The sequence below is a fragment of the Culex quinquefasciatus genome, chromosome 3, assembly GCF_015732765.1.
Source record: "Culex quinquefasciatus strain JHB chromosome 3, VPISU_Cqui_1.0_pri_paternal, whole genome shotgun sequence".
Taxonomy (NCBI): Eukaryota; Metazoa; Arthropoda; class Insecta; order Diptera; family Culicidae; genus Culex; species Culex quinquefasciatus.
Genome location: NC_051863.1, coordinates 33,752,270 through 33,771,860, shown reverse-complemented (window position 1 = coordinate 33,771,860; position 19,591 = coordinate 33,752,270). Strand labels below are relative to the sequence as shown.

The 19,591-nt window shown below is 34.6% G+C and overlaps 1 protein-coding gene across 1 annotated transcript in view; it reads left to right on the top strand.

Annotated features, from left to right (window-relative positions):
- The window catches only part of LOC6054583 (cell death protein hid), a 104,740-nt gene extending 93,266 nt beyond the window's left edge, over window positions 1-11,474 (top strand). Inside the window, exons 2-4 of the mRNA XM_038264452.1 lie at window positions 3,342-3,648; window positions 3,708-4,101; window positions 10,686-11,474. Coding sequence (XP_038120380.1) covers window positions 3,342-3,648; window positions 3,708-4,101; window positions 10,686-10,772 — 788 coding nt within the window. The 3' untranslated portion in view covers window positions 10,773-11,474. The remainder of the gene's footprint in view (window positions 1-3,341; window positions 3,649-3,707; window positions 4,102-10,685) is intronic.
- Window positions 11,475-19,591: the final 8,117 nt, after the last annotated feature.

Sequence of the window (19,591 nt, the reverse complement as noted above, 5' to 3'; positions counted from 1 at the left end):
AAATTTGACAAATTTGACAAATTTGACAAATTTGACAAATTTGACAAATTTGACAAATTTGACAAATTTGACAAATTTGACAAATTTGACAAATTTGACAAATTTGACAATTTTGACAAATTTGACAAATTTGACAAATTTGACAAATTTGACAATTTTGACAAATTTGACAAATTTGACAAATTTGACAAATTTGACAATTTTGACAATTTTGAAAATTTTGAAAATTTTGACAATTTTGACAATTTTGACAATTTTGACAATTTTGACAATTTTGACAATTTTGACAATTTTGACAATTTTGACAATTTTGACAATTTTGACAATTTTGACAATTTTGACAATTTTGAAAATTTTGACAATTTTGACAATTTTGACAATTTTGACAATTTTGACAATTTTGACAATTTTGACAATTTTGACAATTTTGACAATTTGGACAATTTGGACAATTTTGACATTTTTGACAATTTTGACAATTTTGACAATTTTGACAATTTTGACTATTTTGACAATTTTGACAATTTTGACAATTTTGACAATTTTGACAATTTTGACAATTTTGACAATTTTGACAATTTTGTCAATTTTGTCAATTTTGACAATTTTGACAATTTTGACAATTTTGACAATTTTGACAATTTTGACAATTTTGACAATTTTGACAATTTTGACAATTTTGACAATTTTGTCAATTTTGTCAATTTTGTCAATTTTGACAATTTTGACAATTTTGACAATTTTGACAATTTTGACAATTTTGACAGTTTTGACAATTTTGACAATTTTGACAATTTTGACGATTTTGACAATTTTCACAATTTTGACAATTTTGACAATTTTGACAATTTTGACAATTTTGACAATTTTGACAATTTTGACAATTTTGACAATTTTGACAATTTTGACAATTTTGACAATTTTGAAAATTTTGAAAATTTTGAAAATTTTGAAAATTTTGAAAATTTTGAAAATTTTGACAATTTTGACAATTTTGACAATTTTGACAATTTTGACAATTTTGACAATTTTGACAATTTTGACAATTTTGACAATTTTGACAATTTTGACAATTTTGACAATTTTGACAATTTTGACAATTTTGACAATTTTGACAATTTTGACAATTTTGACAATTTTGACAATTTTGACAATTTTGACAATTTTGACAATTTTGACAATTTTGACAATTTTGACAATTTTGTCATCGAAAAACTCTGTTTTTATTTTCAAAAAATCTTATCTATGGAACGTACTTTTTGACATCCCCAATATTTTCAAATGTTATGAATGTTATGTTAAATTTTTCGAGGAATCCGATAAAAATATTTTCAGACACGGTAAAAACGCCAGTTTAAGTTTTCATTCGACTTTTTCAAATGTATGTCTGGTTTTTTCGGATCTCAAATTATTTTTGATTGAAAGGCAATCTTTTCAATGTTTTTTTTGCGAAAATATACGAAAATTTCCGTTCTTGGGACCACTCTAGAACGGTGTTGATTGCCCTAATGGCGAAACAATAAAAGACGGGTCTCATTATTTCCAACCCCAGAAATTTTTTGAGCCCGATCGGAAAACTTTTTTCGGTTTATGCTCTTTTCTAACGGAATTCCTGTATCTTTATATAGTCCGATTTTAACGTAGAAAAAATGTTGAATTTTCTGCTCTGTTAAATCAATTTTTATACCAAATTTAATAAACAATTATAAAAATTTTAAAGGGGCAAAACACTTTTTTTTATTTTCAAATGTTTGACTTTTTTCTATTTTATTTTTTTTATCAAAAAATCATAGTCTGGTCAAAGATTTATTAGCCCTTTCTGAAATTTTGTGAAAAGATCTCATTTTATGTCCCCTAACAAATATAAAAAAGGATTTTTTGGAATTATTTTTGAATTGACAAAAAATGATATCAAAAATCAGCATTTATTCCATTCATCTTTTTTTTCGATAAGTCCTAATCCATCCCCGCAAATTTGCCAAAGATACCAAAACGATCAAAAAATACTTTATAAGAACTGAAAAATGGCTTCGCTTGGGCAAACGGAAAGTACCCAAATATTCAGCTAATTTGGAAAAATAAATTAAAATGGCTATATGAAAATAAAATTGCGCATATTGGTTTTCGTTTGAATGATTTTATTTGTTGTGTTTTTTTTTTAAGAATATTTAAGCGCAAAAATATGTAAAAAAAAGTTTGGTGCATCAAAAGTAAGCAAAACAAATTAAATTTATGATTTTTTATTATTTGAATCTTTTACAAATCAATAGTCAAAACAATTCCTGCACCTTTGATTTCTGCTCTCAACAATGTAGCAATTTTAACTTTAAATATTAACATTTATTTCACCCCTCAACTTTTGGGCGGTCACCAGCAATCAGTTATCCTCTCAGTTAGTACAACTATCCCAACAGTACTCACTGCACCTCCATCACGTTTCCTCCTCTCACTAACGAGCTTCGCGTCCTCGTCCCAGCTCACGTCCCAACCCGACTCTCATTTATTCCGTGTGTGAATGTTTTTTTTTTCACGCTCCACTAATTATCATGTTCAGTTCCAGATGTGTGCTTCGCGATTGCATTATAGTTCGGCGAGGGCTTTGATAATGCGCTTTAAACAAACATCCTTGAAGCTAATCCCTCCCATTTTCCACCCCTCGAGTTGGGGTGAGTCCTTTTGATGATGATAAATTTTCCGCTCGTGGTTTGCGGTCTTTTTTTCTGAGGTGATCATGAGGAAAGGTGATCTCACCTCTCTCACTAATGATCACTTATGAGTACTCGGGTAGAACTGGTAGCTTTGAGCTATTGATTTTGCAAATGACCGTGCATGATGGTGCTCACACTGACTGTTCATTATGATGAGCAATACCCAGTGACCCATTTTGTCGTGCAGTTCCCGGCGGAGAACAAAGAGGCATTCACTTGAAGGATACTGCTTTGGACTGGATGTGGGCAATTAAAATTCCTTGCACTTGTCAGGTTTGCATCAGGTGTTTGAATCTTTGACAGCCATCAATCCGAATCAGGAGAATGACTTATTTGCTGGAGAAACAAATGAATACTAAATATTAGAAAATCTGTAATATTACCGTTTCTTATAAAAGTTCCTCTGACATTTCGCAAATCAATCATCTCGAAACATCACAGCGGTTAGGAATTTCCGGTGGAATTTATGCAATTTCCTTCTACAGCATCCCCGTTGCAAAACTGGAATGTCATTCTCATTAGCGGGCCAGTTGCAAACAAGATGCAGTCCTTCTCCCGCTGGAGCTGTTCTGACTCATATCGCAACAACAACAACACTTCTAACGCTCTTTTCTTCAAACCTCCTTCCCCCAGACACCCCCTCGACACCGATCTCGCAGTCGCCGCAGAGTTCGTCCTGCAGTCCGTTCACCACCGGGTACTACAACACGCCACCGGGAGGCCAGGTGTTCTTCCCGCAGACGCCCAGTGGAGTGCTGCCGCCGAGGACACCGAACGCGGCCGGAGGAGGTGGTCGTGGTGGGGCCAGGATTTTCTTCGGCCAGCCCACGCCCAGCCCCAGCGGCAGCAGCAGCTACAGCAGCAGCCAGCACAGTGCCAACAGCCCGGACGCGAGCCACACGACGACGCCGGCGTCCTGTTCGTCAGCGGCGCCCATTTTGTAAGAATTGTCAGGTCTCGAATGTCTACTCAAACTATAGTCAATACCTATCCCCACAGCCACCAATTCCCATCGAGCTTTTCGGGACCCACCGCCGACGGCGGCTCCACCACAACACCAGCAATGGCCGGCCAGCCAACTTCCTGGCCGGACGACGGCTCGGAATCGAGCGAGTCGGACTCGTCCCAGCCCTCGAGCTCCTCGGAAGCTGCGCCCACCGGAAATTCCCCCACCGGGTGCAGTTCGCACTGTCTGGGACTGGGTCAGCTGCACCAGCACCGCCTTCACCACCACCAACAGCCGCTGGACGTCGGGGGTGGAGGTGGCCCAAGTGGGTTCATTCCGCCCCACCTGGACTTTATGGCGGGTCGGGAGCAGCTGCAGGAGTTTGCCGGAAAGATCCCCCAGCGTAAGAAGAAGTCCAAGGCCGGCGGCAAGTCCAAGAAAGCGGGGGTGAGTGTTGTCAACTTGGGTTAGACTATGGTTTGTGTGCTGTGCAATATGGGTGAATGGCCTTGCATGAAAGGGGGGATGAAGATGCTTCAAAGTAAAAAGTAGAAGATATGGGAAATAAGTATCATGTAATTGCAGTAAGGTTTTGTTTTCTTCAACACATGAAAATGCTTGATTCGTTCTAAACATATTTTTATTTACCCTTTCATGCTACTTTCAATTCTGATCGAAAATCTTCAAATTCTATAAAATTAAATCCAAGCAATCGACCATAATACGCTGCCAAAAAGAATACAAAGCGCCCCCATCGTTCTCAAACACCCTTCATGCGGTAAAACCTCCAGCCACTCCTCCCTCCACCCAGCGAAGTATATTTAAACATGAAAAGTATCAGTAAACAAATCTCCCACGTCACACCCGAAACGGTGCGCCAGGCCGGCTTGCCCTAGAGGAGGTGGTGATGGAGGTGGCAATTCCACTAAAATAAACAAACTGACACACACACACACACGTTTCATTACATTTGCTTCGATTTGTTTTGATTATAATTGGATTGTAGTGAAGCGCTGCTATAAACATAATGCACCATCATACGAATCCATTCGGAAGAGATTATGTTGGGCAATTCAATTGCTGCTATATTTATGCTTCTGTTGTTCTTCTTTTTTGTTTTATTTGCCCCACCAAAGGTAATAGCAATATAAATAATAATGTTAGTATGTTATGAAGATCGCACCCTTTTGGTGTCTTCTAGAGTTTAAATTTAAACTTTGGCGTGAAGTGTGCGTGCGTTTATTTACGGAAATTAAAAAAAAAAAAAAAAACAAAAATGGCTTAGATGTGGATCAGAGCAGCAAAGATCAATCGCGTTGATATGTTGTATACTAATTGGCAGATTGATGTATGAAGGGTTGGAGGCAAAGTAAACTCTGTTCAACATTGTACTGTTGATTGTTGCGAAAAACATTTGACTTTTTTAAATATCAAGTCTAGTTGTTAAAAGAAATCCTGTAAGCAAACCCGGTAACTCTATTTCATCGAATTTGTAAACATTGAAACGTTTCCGAAAACGTCAACATTTTGTTGTCGATTTTGAAAATATTTACAGCGAAATCGAAAAAAAAAACGTTGACGATTTTGGAAACAATTAAATGTTTATAAATTCGACAACACAGAGTTACCGGGTTTGCTTACAGGATTTTTATCCGTGTATAATACACTGCAAGTAGCAAGGAAGCAAACCTTTCTGTAATAAAAGATAGTTATTTCCTATCTTGTTCTCTTCACTCTCAAAAGAGTTACGACACCACTTCATGCAAGGCAATTCGTCCATGTTGCACGTACGTTTTATACTAATCAAAAATATTCTACTCATTTTTTTCATCGGTACATTTTGAAATGTGAATACAGTCCAGACTAGAGTGTCCAATTCCCGGGGTTGCAAAATTCACGGGAAACAGGAAATTTTGAACAAATTTCCCGAAAAAAATAAAATTTACTGAAAAAAATTCTGATCCTGATTCTGATTATAATTTTGCAACATAATTATATAGAATAGCAAAATAAGTGGTTAAAATATGTGTGAGGATCAATTAATAACTTGACTGGTAGTAAAAAAACATACATCTTTAAGAAATTTTATAAATTTTCTAAGCATATAAACTGTCTTCGTACGAAATATGAAAAAATATTACTATAATAATTAATAATATTAATATATATTATTATAATAGATGTAATGATATTTTTTTTTGTTAAGAGTAGGTACCGTAAACCGGGGTGACTTTGATAGGATTTCAAATTATTGTTGGAATATTTTCCAACTGGTTTTTCTCAAGATCATTATTTTTTCAACATGTACTGGGATAGGCCACACAAGGTACATGCCCAATTTTGAAAAAAAAAGTTTGTTCGATAGCGTTTAAAAAAGTAGTTAAGTTAAAAATTCTTATTTTGAATTCCGGGGTGACTTTGATAGTTATAGTTTTTCTTAATCACTAAGGTTGCTTATATAGTTTTCAAGAAAAAAAATAATGTTTATGTTTTTTTTTATTTACAAATACTGCCTCTTAAGGTGGTAGACCAACTTTTTCAAAACATTTTTTTTGTGTAAAATCGCGATAACTCGTGATGTTTATAAGCAAAGCCCTTATGTTTGTATATCAAAATTTTTGTAATTGTCTGCTCTACAATTTTGTAGAACATTATTATACTCTAAAAAACGTTACTTAATCCACCAGAAGGTGGTTGCTGCCTTCCTCCTAAAAACCTTACAACCACACACTACGAAAAATTTCCCTTAAAAGGAGATGTACCAAAAAATTTTAACAGTCAAGTAACGGAAAATGGGAGAATTTCTAAAACTTTTTTAGTCTTTTTTTCGATGAAAAATACGTTTTTTCGGGATTCTGAGTACGCCATCAAACCGGGCGTCCAATTTGTGTGTGTGTGTGTGTGTGCAACCAACCAAACGGGACCACGCAGTCGCTTCTTACAAATTGAGTTGTTTCCATGTATTTTTAGATCTACATTCTATACATGCAAATAACTCGCATAGGCATTTAGAAGGTGTTAGCTCTGTCGAGCTTCGGTGACCCATTTCTACGCTGGCTAGCCGAGCGCGAGGTACTTCAGCTTTCTCGACAAGCCCCGCCCTGAAGAACGTTTGGACCAATCGGATTCAAACGTTATTTAGAACTTCCAAACCCTTGTCAAATGGACAAGGACCCAGCGCGTATATAGTTGATAGTAACAGTATTCCTAATTCCAGTCATAGCTCACCAAGTCGCGAAGGCATAGTGGTTAGCATTTTTGCTTACCAATCCAAAGGACGGGGGATCGAACCCCGACTCGAGCGACTTTGATTTTTCGTTCATGTTCAGAGTTTCAAGATTTATATTTCCTATACTTTCTCGTTGGGAGCAGATGGGAATCGAACCCAGGATCTTTCGCTTACAAAGCGTACACCGTGACCAGTCAGCCACGGCCGCTCCTACCATCAAACCGGGCGTCCAATTTTACATAAAAATCTTTTTGATACCAAATTTCTATCTCATCACCGTTGCAGGCTGCAAATTATTGAAAAATACCTATTTTTTCGCATGTTCAAAAATGAAAGGGGTCGTACCGCCCCTCCGTCACGAGATATCAAAAAAGGACCTCGGATTCGTGATCAGGAACAAAAGTTACCCCTAAGGACAAAGTTTCACGCAAATCGAAGAGGGGTCGGGGCAAGTTTTCCTGATTTCGTGTGAGTTGGTAGAGAATTACACATATTTAAAAAAAAAATATATTTAAGTCACTACAGACTAGTGGGAAAAATCGAAGGTCTTAATGGGTACAGCAGATTTAAGAGAAAAACATTTGGAAACCGTACCATTTTTTTGTTCTGTTACAGTTTTAACCGAAATCAATAAAAAAAATCAAAACACTATGCAAAAAATGGCTTGAACAGCAGTCTTAAATCGCTATATTTGTTCTGATGTGCCCAAGATGCTGGTGTTTGATGAAAAATAATCAAATATGATATTTTTTTTTCAAATTTTAGATCATTTATATACGTGAATATAAATCCAGTCTTTTTTAAATTTTATTGAATTAAAAAGTAAATATTTAGCGCTGGGCGCTGAGTTGCGAATCATTCAACTATAATATTGACAATTTTGACAATAAGCCTAATAATTGCTGAAATATGCCAAGTATTTCCACAACTAAATCTGAATTTCCTGACCAAAATTTGTTTTTTTTTTCGATTTCGGGAATTCCCGGGGTAAAATATAAAATAAATCCCGGGATTCGGGAGTTCCCGGTTTTGGAAAATTCCGGGAATTCCCGGGATGGACGCAATAGTTTCTGGGAAGAATGCTCTACAAAATAGCGTTCTTAGATCAATTCGGCTCAAAATGCACATGCGACAGGAAAGTATGAGCACGACGAATTGCGAAATTTTAATTAATTGCACCGTTTTCAAGTTAAAATTTATTTTTGCAAAAAAAACCAGAAATTATTTTGTATCATTTTCAAATTTAAAAAAATGTCCGTTTATGTGATAGTTAGCGCTGGTAGCACTACTCGTGAGAGTTCGAACATTATTTTTACATGTTTTTTGCATGTGTCGGTCCATAAAATATGTATAAAAGTGACGATAATTATTAAGGGGTTAAATACATGTAACTCGACAAAAATGTCCGAGGTTGGTGTGAGCACACATTAAAATTTCTTTATAATGTTTTTGCAGGGCATTTAAATGTACATTTTCATCTATTAACAAAATTAATAAGAAGACTTTTGCATGTACCTTTGCCGATAAATAGCTACCGTAATCTGGGGCGAATCGGGACTTCAGTCTGAATAGGGACAGCAGTTTTTGAAGAACTTAAAGCTTTTAAATTTGGAAATGGATGTACACATTTTGTTGGTCTGAGTCTGTTCTAACCGAAACCAGCCAGAAAAATCAAAATATTTTGCCCGTCATTCAAAAACTTTGAGTACCCCTGGCTTATGTCCATCCCAGAAAAAAAATATATTTTCAAATGTACGAAGAAAAATGGGGGACCATGAACAAAGTGTTCACATTCCACGATATTCCATTGTTCGTGGTTGCTCAATTTTATGATCGCTGGTTCATGATTTTGGGAACTAATTTTTCTCCGTGTGGCTGAAACAATTCTCCCCTTTTTTTTTTGCAATTGTCGATCCTGTGATAACTGAGATATTTGAAAACATTTAAAATACACAGCAAAAAAAAGTTGAATTTTGGAATTACCTTAAAAATGTGTAAAAATGTGAATCTGATGAATTTTCACCAGAAACTGATGAAAGTTAATCATTTTCTAGGGTAAAACTAATCATTTTTTTGCCACAAAATCTGTCACCATTTCCTGATGAATATTACCATAATTTTTTCTGTGTAGGTACCATATTTTTTTCTGTGACAGCAAAAAAATTTGTTTCAGTAATAACGATTTAGCACTAATCGTGCCATCGACGGTTTCTTGGAAACTGTTGATCCGTTTTTAAAGGTCAAAACAAGAAACCTTTGTAAAATTTGTGCATCCCAACGTAGTTTTTTCTGGATTTTAAAAATCAAGATGTTGTGCCGAGGATGGAGTTGTTTTTGAAAGTGTTCACCAGCTTATCGGAGATAGTTCTTTTGAAAGCTAAGCAAATTATGCATAAACCTGAACCTTTAAAGGTTTTTTTTGTGGCTTGCATTGCTTGAAAATGCTGGCATCATCCCCAATCGGCCATTTGGCGGCCATGTTTGTTTTAGAAAAACATTCAAATCTTTATTTAGAATGTTTCAATCAAAAAAAGTTTTCTTTGTGTTGTTTGTAGAAGCATTTTGCATACAGTAATTATTTTTTCATTTCAATTTAGTATTTACTACCCTGAATTCAGAATCATCATTGACAGTCATTGCCCCAAAAGTGAAGGACACATCTACCACCTTGTATAGAAAAGATTTTTAAATGCGAACTTGGATTCCTGGATGATTAGGGTCTAGAAGTGGAAACATCGAAAAAATGGCAAAAAAAAGACAAAATCGTCGTTACGCGCCAATGATGTTGAAAATATTCGCCTTAAAAGTTCCGGCATTTTTGAAAATGTCGCCTTAAATCCCATTTAAAATTCAAAGGCTAAATTTCAGCTTCTGTTATGAAATTTTTTTAACTCTTTTGTACATTTTATTTTGCATCTTAAAATCGTCACTTGTGTAATATCTTGTAACACGTCCTGTCTTTTACAGCATACGTGTTATTGAAAGGAAACATTTAAATTCAACACAATTTTTATGGAGATTGCAAATCACAATCATTACAACGGCAATAAAACCTCCCTTTTATCAGCCTCTCACAAAAGCAGCAACAAACAGCATCTCTTCCAGTGTATCTTGAAAGTCATCCGTTCAGGGAGGGGTGGGGTGAAACTACACTACACTCTACTTAATCAGCACACTGCTCCTGCCCTCGACAAAGTGTGGCATCATCATCTCGATACTTCATCATCGCCACATCTCAGAGGTTCACGGCAAAAACAACATTACCTACATATCCCATCGATCTATGTTCAACCCACTCTGCTGCACAGACACAGCCTCCAGCGCCAGCATAGAAAAGCAATTAGGAAAATCAGACCTTGTCCTAGCCTAATGTACTCTTCTGTTGCATATTCTTGGGATCTGCTTCTTTTTTTTTTTTGCAAACGTGTTGATCGAGCTCAACAGTGAAAAAGAGCTAGGATTTTCACAGTGTTAGAAGTAGGTAATTGGGTAACTGTTAGGATTGGTCATCCTCGCGGATTCGCGCGACCTCTGTATCCCTTTTGCCGTACAGTAATTAACCGTACCGCTTGACCCAATTGCGAGGTCCCACTCAAGCTGGTCAGCAGCAGCAGTGCTGCAAATCTGCTAATGGGGGAAACGGGGAATAGAATTGGCATCACTCCCTTTAAATTATCTTCCCGAGGGAGTAATCAGCAATTATACCGCGGCCGAGCCGATTGAATGATGTGTTTTCACTTATCGGGAGTATTTATGCGTCTTTTTTTTTGCTCATCTCGTCTTGTTTTTTGTCTTTTCGCAGTTCCTGGAGCAAACGCTGGTGTGGCCTACGCTGGCCGTGACCGCAACGCTGATCGCCCTCGGCTGCGGACTTCTGGCCGCCCGGTGAACACCGTCGTCGCTCGTCATCCAGAGGCCATTCGCTAATAGCTGTGAGCTGCAGCAGTAATTACATATCGCGTATTTGTGGAGCAAATCGATCGGCGCGTGGTCTAGATATCCTCGAAAAAGGGTGTCCCGCTGGAAAAAAAAGGAAACACACTCACACACGCGATAGACAATTTACCATCCCAGAGGAGAAAAAGGGCGTGCAAAAAAAGAGAAAGAAAACTCATTTTTCTTACAGTTAGGCTAATTAGTTGAAAGAGTAACCCCCCGTGTAGCGAGTAAGAGATTTTATTTTTATTGAAACCTTGAATTACGAAACCATTTTGAAATCCATTGGACGGATTGTGATCTCGATTTTTATTTTTTTTTTCTGCATGTAATTCTCGTATTTTTTTTCTCGTTCTTGAAATCGTTAACAAATTCAGAGTTTAGACGAAAATCGATAGACAAATGTAAATCCCAAAGTGAATGTGATTGATTTTTTAAACGATAAAAAAATATCTTTTTTTGTTCATTTTCATACATGTAATGTTATAGAAAGTAGATGATAAGTGAAAAGCAAGAATTTCTAACCATATGTTGAACTCAATATCGTGTAACGTTTGCAACACAGCAGCAGAGTGTAGCCAATAAAGATTTCCGTACCGCTTAAGCAAAACTGATCTTTAGTTGAAACAGACAGCCATCGGATCGGGTAGTGTAATGATGTTTTATTTTTCTAAGAAAAATCTTCTAAAGATGACGATCATCAGTGGTTTGAAGGAAAAGGGGAAAACCAAGTGCCGATTTAAAATAATTAACTTTTAAGGTTACACAACAAACATCTTATCCAATAACTTAGGAGGTTTGCATTTATATCAAAAGTAGAGCAAAATTGAATCTTTCTCAATTAGGGTGACAACATGTCAATTCGAATAGAGATTTAAGCATGCGCCAATACCATTAAATTTCATTCAACACGGATCCTAGAATGGTGCCATCTCATTAAAAAAAATCACAATAAGGCAAGATTGTTGAACGCTGAACTATCAATTTCTCTACTGCCAAAATTGTTTCCGTGTTCAAGAGGTCATTTTGAGCAACTTTTGTTCTACGAAAAAAAAAATCGGGCAATTTTTCCCAATTTCGTGTGAGTTGGTAGAGAATTACCCATTTCTTAGCTATTATTTTCAAATTAAAAATTATCAATTAATTTAAAGATAAATTGAATATTAAAAAATATATTTTCACCTAACTTCAAAAATGAGAATAATTTTATTGAATGCGATTCATCACGACGTGTCTTCTAGACAACTTTTAGAAGAAAAAATAGTCATTGCTGCTTTCAAAACTATCTTTTAGGAAATTTTCACAGTTTTCGAATGCTTCCATGAGATTTTTTTTCTAAAGAGCAATTCCATGTCAAATAGGGAATCGGTTGTACCCGACCCTCTCCGATTTCAATGAAACTTTGTAGACATGTTATCCTACATATACAGCAATTCCATTTGAAAAGAGCCTAAACCGAAAAAAAAGTTCTCCGATTGGGCTCAAATTTTTTCTGGGGGTTCCTTGGCCAAAATAATAAGACCCGTATTTTTTTGTTTGGCCATTAGTGTGACCTACATCGTGCTAGGGTGGTTCGAAAAATGGCAATTTTCGTCATTTTTCGCAAAAACCTCTTTTTTCAAAAAATCATATCTCCGCGCCATTTCATCCTATTTTCGCTGTCTTAGACGCAAAAGAAAGATGATGAGTTTGACTATTTGGGAAAAATAGTAAGAAGTTTCGAAAATCTAGCTTAATATTTGAAAAAGTCATTTTCCCGTTTTTGCGCGTGGCGCGACGAAAAACTAAGTTTTTATTTTCAAAAAATCATATCTCCAAATCGTACGGTTCGACATCGCCAAATTTTTTAAATGTTATGTGAAATTTTCCGAGGAATCCGATAAAAATATTTTCAGACATAGGCTCTTTGGTCCAGACACGGTCAAAACACCATTTTAAGTTTTCATGCGACTTTTTCAAATGTTAAGCTGGATTTTCGAAACTTCTTACTATTTTTCCCAAATAGCCAAACTCATCATCTTTCTTTTGCGTCTAAGACAGTGAAAATCGGATGAAATGGCGCGGAGATATGATTTTTTGAAAAAAGAGGTTTTTGCGAAAAATGACAAAAATTGCCATTTTTCGAACCACCCTAGCACGATGTAGGTCACCCTAATGGCCAAACAAAAAAATACGGGTCTAATTATTTTGGCCAAGGAACCCCCAGAAAAAAATTGAGCCCTATCGGAGAACTTTTTTTTTCGGTTTATGCTCTTTTGAAATGGAATTGCTGTATATATATAATGTGTATGTATGGGCTTACAGATATAAACTAATTACATTGCTCATCATAACTCAAAACATAATATTTTTTCAGTGTAGTATAGTAACCTGGATTGTAAATTAGCTTATATCTGTAAGCCCATACATCCAATTGAAATGTGGTCAAAGACAAACTTATGGGAAATTGGACGAGCTTTCCGGTAAAAATATTTTCGAGACTGAAAAATCAAGTCGGTCATATAGAAATTGTCAAAAACCATCAAAAAACCTATTTTTTCAACATTTTTATTTTTAAAACCACTGTAACTTCACAAAGATTGGACTTAGGACAATGGTCAATATGGAGACTTTTATGTAAAATTGTCTGTAGAATCGATTCCCGCATTCGGTTTTTGAAAATTTTGACGTTCAGAGCACTTTTCAAAAAAACAGTTTCAGTAAATGATTTTTGTATTTTTTTAAGGTGAGTTGCTCCATCCTGCATTTTTCGTGAGTCTTTTTGTAACATCTTAGGCTATTTTCACAAAAATTTTGAAGGAAAAAAAATCGTGGGCTCACCTTTAAATTTGACCTTTAAACTTAAAAATCAAAAAATCTCATAAAAGTGGACTGTTTTTTCTTTCAGTGCATTTTTATCAGAAAGCCCGTCAAATTTCCTACAAGTTTGTCTTTGACCACTTTTTGATACGATGCAACGGCTTCGAGATACAGCATTATTTAAATTACGCAATACAAAAATATTTAAAACACTTACGCCCTTCTCAAATGTCATTATCGAGTTAACTGGCTTCATATACACAAAAATGGCTTATATATGCCTAGGATAACATGTCTACAAAGTTTCATTGAAATCGGAGAGGGTCGAAAAAAAAGTACCTAAAAAAATCCTGTTTTGAGCAGGAATTGCTCTAAAGATTTTTGTTTTGAACTCTTTTATTACCTAATAACAGTTTAGGAAGCTTGTCAAATGATGTTTTTTTTTGTCAATTACTCATAAGATACGAAAAAAACTTTTTAGAATGTGTCAAATCGCTAAACATGTTCAACATTTAGGTTTAACTGATTTTGTTTTTAAGTTTTAACAAAAACTTTGAAAACGCGGGCTTTAAATAGAAATTATAATCATAAAACCGTTTAAAAAAAAATAACAAGAATTAGAGTTTTGTGTACAATGTTTTGTATACAATAATCACCTGAGGGCTCTGATTTAGCTGAAAAATCTAATTTTAGCAGGTTTTAGATGGGATTGGTATTATTGGATTTTTATGAATAAATATCATATTTCTTTAACCAAACATTCAACAGTTGCATGGATACGAAACATGTTTTTGTTTAAAATTGAACTACGAATTACTTTTGCAAGCTTCAGAAGAATAACTTTGTTTTAATTGTTTTTTTTTAACTACGTTTTTCAATTACTTGAATTATATTATTCTTCAAATATTTTTCGGGGATATTTTATTTAAATTGTTAAAATATATTGAAAATAATAAAAAAATTGTAACGTTGTTTTAAGCAAACACACAAATTTTCTTGCTTTTTTCAAATGCCTTTTTAAAGAAAAAAAAATTTTGTTACAAAAATATCTTTATTTTATACACACGAAAAACATGACTTCTAAAGTTTGTTACAGTAATTTAGAGTCTATTTTCGATTTAAAAAAAAAATGTAGCTATGCACCTGGTTAATGCTTGCTTTAAGAAATATGATATTTATCCAAATAAATCCAATAAAACCCCTAACAATCTAAAAACTACGAAAATTTCGGTTGCATCAGCTAAATCAGAGCACACAGGTGATATTTGTACACGCACATTATGTTATTATTATATTCCAATATTACAAAAAAACTTTTAAAAAATATCTCAAAAATTTATCGATGATACAATTTGCTCCTTGAAGCATCGGAATGCAGAGAAAATTCCCTATAAGACCCTTTTGAAAGCTGCAATGATACATTTTTATGCCAATTTGGTTCAAGAAAACAAGGCATGATTTGATATTTAGGAATAATTTCATTTTAATAGATCGTTTTTACTTTAGCAGAAATTTATTTATTTATTTTTTATGTTTGAGATGATTTTTTTTATTAAAATTTCTCTCAAACTTGTTTTTTAGACAAAAAATAGGAATTTTGTCTAAAAAACAAATGAATAATTTTTTGCTTATTTTAAAGTTTTTTGTCATTATAGGGAGGATTGCAAAGTTTCGAAAATGGATTTAATTTTCATTATTTTACTTGGCTCAAACTTTGTGGGGTCTTCCCTTTGACCAAAGAAGGCGTACATACAATTTTGACAGCTGTCCACAAACAAATGGTACGTTATTTTTTAGTGAAAACAAAGGAGTATTTGATGTACATTTTAAAATAACTGTTTTTCAGAAAAATAAAATTTCCCAAAATCCTTGCAAAACGTGCAACTTATGAGCAGCAGAGAAACACTTCCATAAAAATGAAACTGAAATATGATTTATTGAAAAATTGTGTTTTTTGAAGCAAATGAAATCTTAATCCAATCATTATTTACTGCAGTTTTTAATGTTAAATCAAATTTGCAATTCTCTAAAAAATTAATGATAACTTAAAACATTGCAGCTATTCGATTTTTTATGATGAACATTTCTGAAAATATTTAGTTTTAAAAATTTCAAGCAATTTCACAAAATCTGGCTAAAATATCAACGAAAATATAGTTCAGTTTTTTGTCCCAGGTTCAAGGAAAAATTCTAAATCAACTAAAAAAAATCCGTGTACCTATTTTTTTTAATAGTCCTCATGAATACCTACAACTTTTGCGAAGTTATCAAACTGTTCAGAAAATTTATTCAATGAACAACTGCCAAAATTAAAAAAAAATTGTATGGGTGAACCAGTGACAGACTTCTTTGGTTATAAAGAAGTTTGAGCCAACTAAAAAAAACACAAAACTTAACGATTTCATAGAGAACTGCTCAATAGAAAAATTATGTCAAAACATAGCTAATAGAATCTCCAATTCTCATAACAGTTAAATTGTCAAACACCCTGACATTTTATTGTAGTAAAATTACGTTTAACTTAAAGAAAAGAAATTGTTAGCTCGGCGACAGCAATTTTACTTACTTCATTATTTCCATAATAAAATAAAAATCAGATTAAACCAGAACCTAATTCAAAAAAATTCTATACAAATTATTGAACTGACAAGACTGTTGGATACTTTGACCTTGACATTGCCAGTTCACCGCCACTTATCTACGAATGAAAACATTTATTTGATAAGAAACCCGATCTACATTAGTAAAAACATACAACATGCTTAATCTAAAAACAAAAGCGAGAAGGTATATGAGGTTCAGATTCTTTCGAATCTTGCTGTGCAAAATTCCCAAAGAATTACATGTTTTTTTTATGTATCAATTCGAACGCAATGATCTCAAATCCAACGCGCCTTTTTGTTTGTCAGTTTCGTGTTACATGTTATGTGCTCTATTTTGTTCTCAACGTTCCAAAAGCGTAGCAAAATTGCGACAAATTTGTGTCCATCAACGCATTTCTCAAGTTTTCTTGCTTTCGTCCAACAAAAACAATAAACGCAGGAAATTGCAACAGCATTTAATTTAAGCAAAACACAGAACGATTTTACTCCTCTTAGATGATTTTATTCTTACTCAATAAGTGTCATAAAAAGCAACAGTTAAACAACATTAAACTAGTGAAATGACGCGTGTTTCGAAACGCAGAATCGGAATAAGCCAACATTACAAAAAAAAAACGGAGGAAGAATCTAGCTGCTAGAAAAACTAGTCTTAGTTGAATGTCGTTTTCCCCGTGCCAAACTCACACTGCTGGGCCTGGGAAAATTGCTGTGATGTACATTTTTGATCTCATTTTGAAAACCGTTTCATCTCATGTACCATAGAGCAACAGCAGCAGCAGCGAAAAGAATAGGTGTGGGTGGAATTCTTCTTTTTTTTTTTTTTTGGTTAAGTTTTGTTGTCACATATCGGATAGCGCAATTTTAGGACGTGTTAAGCTGGTTAGCGAGTAAGTTTAATAGAGTTATATATTTTTTTCTGGAGAAGGGGAAATGATGATAAGTATAGTAATACGATGAAGATTATATGATGATCTAGAACAGATTTCTATTGAGCTTTCCGCGAACGATATCTTTACTGTGTAAATTTTTTACCTTTCTTACAGTAAATGGATCGAAAGTGGGACCGATTACAACTCATTCGATAGAGTAAACATTTTGTGGGCGATCTCAAAACGATTCGCGAATTAGAAAAAAAAACGGTTAAGATTAAATTGGTAAGAAGCCAAAATTTGTTACGAGAAGCAACGTATTCGTCAATAAAGCTGTGAAAATTATGGTTTCTTTAATTAAACTTTATCACCATTCCCCTGCTGGCATTTCCTTTTGAGTATCTTTTTCGGTAGAAATACCTAATTTGAAAAAAAGCTTTAGAATAATTCAAAAACCCGATTTCATCCCACCTGGGGTGAGATAGAGCCTTTCTTACAAAAGAATATAACAGTGGTAGAACTTCTTTTGATTCTTAACATCGACTTTGTTTATTTATAACGTCAGCACAAAAGAAAGTGAAATGATCCAAAAAACTTTTTTGTTGAAAGCAAAGTAAATGATGTGTTTTCCAAAAGAAATTAAAAACGCAATTTTCACCGAAAGAATATTTTTAATCGTACATATTCTTAATCAAACAAGTGTTTATGACAAACGCGAGCAAAGCAAGCTTTCCCATGCCCCAGTAATAACCCACACCAAGGTATTAATTTTCTAACTTCGGTACGAGCCCGCGTCGGCTCGTCAGTTCGGTTTCGTGTCTGGCACTCACTCGTGGCATGAACCCAGCGTATGAGCCAAGGAGGTTCACTGCGTTCATGCCACGGGTAAGTGCCAGACACGAAACAAAAAATCAAAGCAAAACCGAGGTACAAGTGAACCGCGTGTGCCGCACGGTGCAGGGAAGTTTGCCATTCAGCTTCTATGAAAGTGACAGAGTCAGAGAAAGCTATTTCTACAACCGCACCACTACACACTCAACCGCGAGTACCTTTGGTAGATAGCAATTGGAGTCGCGAGCATTGAAAACGATATAAACGATGAAAAGCTTAGAAATCTTCTATTGGAATCCTATGTAGTCTGTTAAATAAACTTATGAAAACACAAAAAAATGAAATCTACTTTAAGGCGATTTAAGGAGCACATTGGAAACTATTTAATTTTAGCAAGCTACTACAAACGAGTATATCTCGAGCCACAAAATATATGCGCCAGCATTCGAAGCTCAACTTGAACAACTTGTCGACTTGGCGACGAAGCGTTGAAAATCGATGCAGTGTGTTTTTTAGCGATTTTTCCGCTTAAAATTCATGCGGAATTGTCATATTTACGAAGATGAAAATGATGTCCAGCCATAAAGTAAAACGTATACCTTTCTTTAGTAAGAATTGCCTTTTTTGTAAATCGTTTTAAAAATCGATCGGTATTGCCGATAGTTGTCGAATTTGTTACAGATGCTCACTCATGGTCTGAACTATGAATGTAAAAAGAAATTTCGGATAAAATTAGAAACGAAAAATGTAGGCGAAGGTCACCAGGTGGGCTTTTACCTGTTTTTAGGGAATTTTTTTAGGTTAATCGAACGGCTCTATCTCCAGAACCAAATTATGAATTCTTATGAAAATTTGAGAGGTTGTAGAATGCGAAATTCGTTGAAAACAGATGGATAGTTCTAAATTCAACCTCAAAATGGCCCGGGTTCAGCACACCAGCTTTCAAATGCACTTGGTACAATCAAAATCGAAAATAGGGGAGCCAACGACTTCGCGACACAAAATTTTGCGAAATTTTACCACACACGGACATCATTCGAACTCTACGCAATTTATTTTCTATAAATTCGAGGGTTGGAGATAGACGAGTTCTGTCAAGGTGAATCGATAGAGCGTCGAAAATCGATGCATTGTGATTTTTTTAGCGTTTATTCCGATCAAAATTCAAACTGAATCGTCTTATTTACGAAGATGAAACTGATGTCCAGCTATAAAGTAAAACCTATACCTTTCTTTAGTAAGAAAGGCAAAAGGACACAAATAACCAGGATTAAAATATTAAGAAACAGTCAATTTTTGATATGTATAAGTATTTTCTTAATTTTATTGGATTGTTTTGTAACAAACAGCTGAAAGCAACTCCTACTTGAAATGACATTTATTTATTTCTGTTCCACCAAATTAAATTTGCGATTAACTTTATGTAGTAGGGCTGGCCAATGAAAAGAGATTTACGATTTAGGCTGCTGCAAAGTTTAACATTTGAATAAAAAAAAAGAGTTTTAAAATGCATTATAAACCTGTCCAGTTGTTTTGCAATCATTAATTTCCAAGATTTCTAAGTACATATTGACGACAATTTTGGCGAGAAAAAAAAAAGTTTTTGCGGTGCCGTACATTGTAATTTCATAAAATTTCAAAATATTTTCATCCGAGCCCAATCAAGCTAA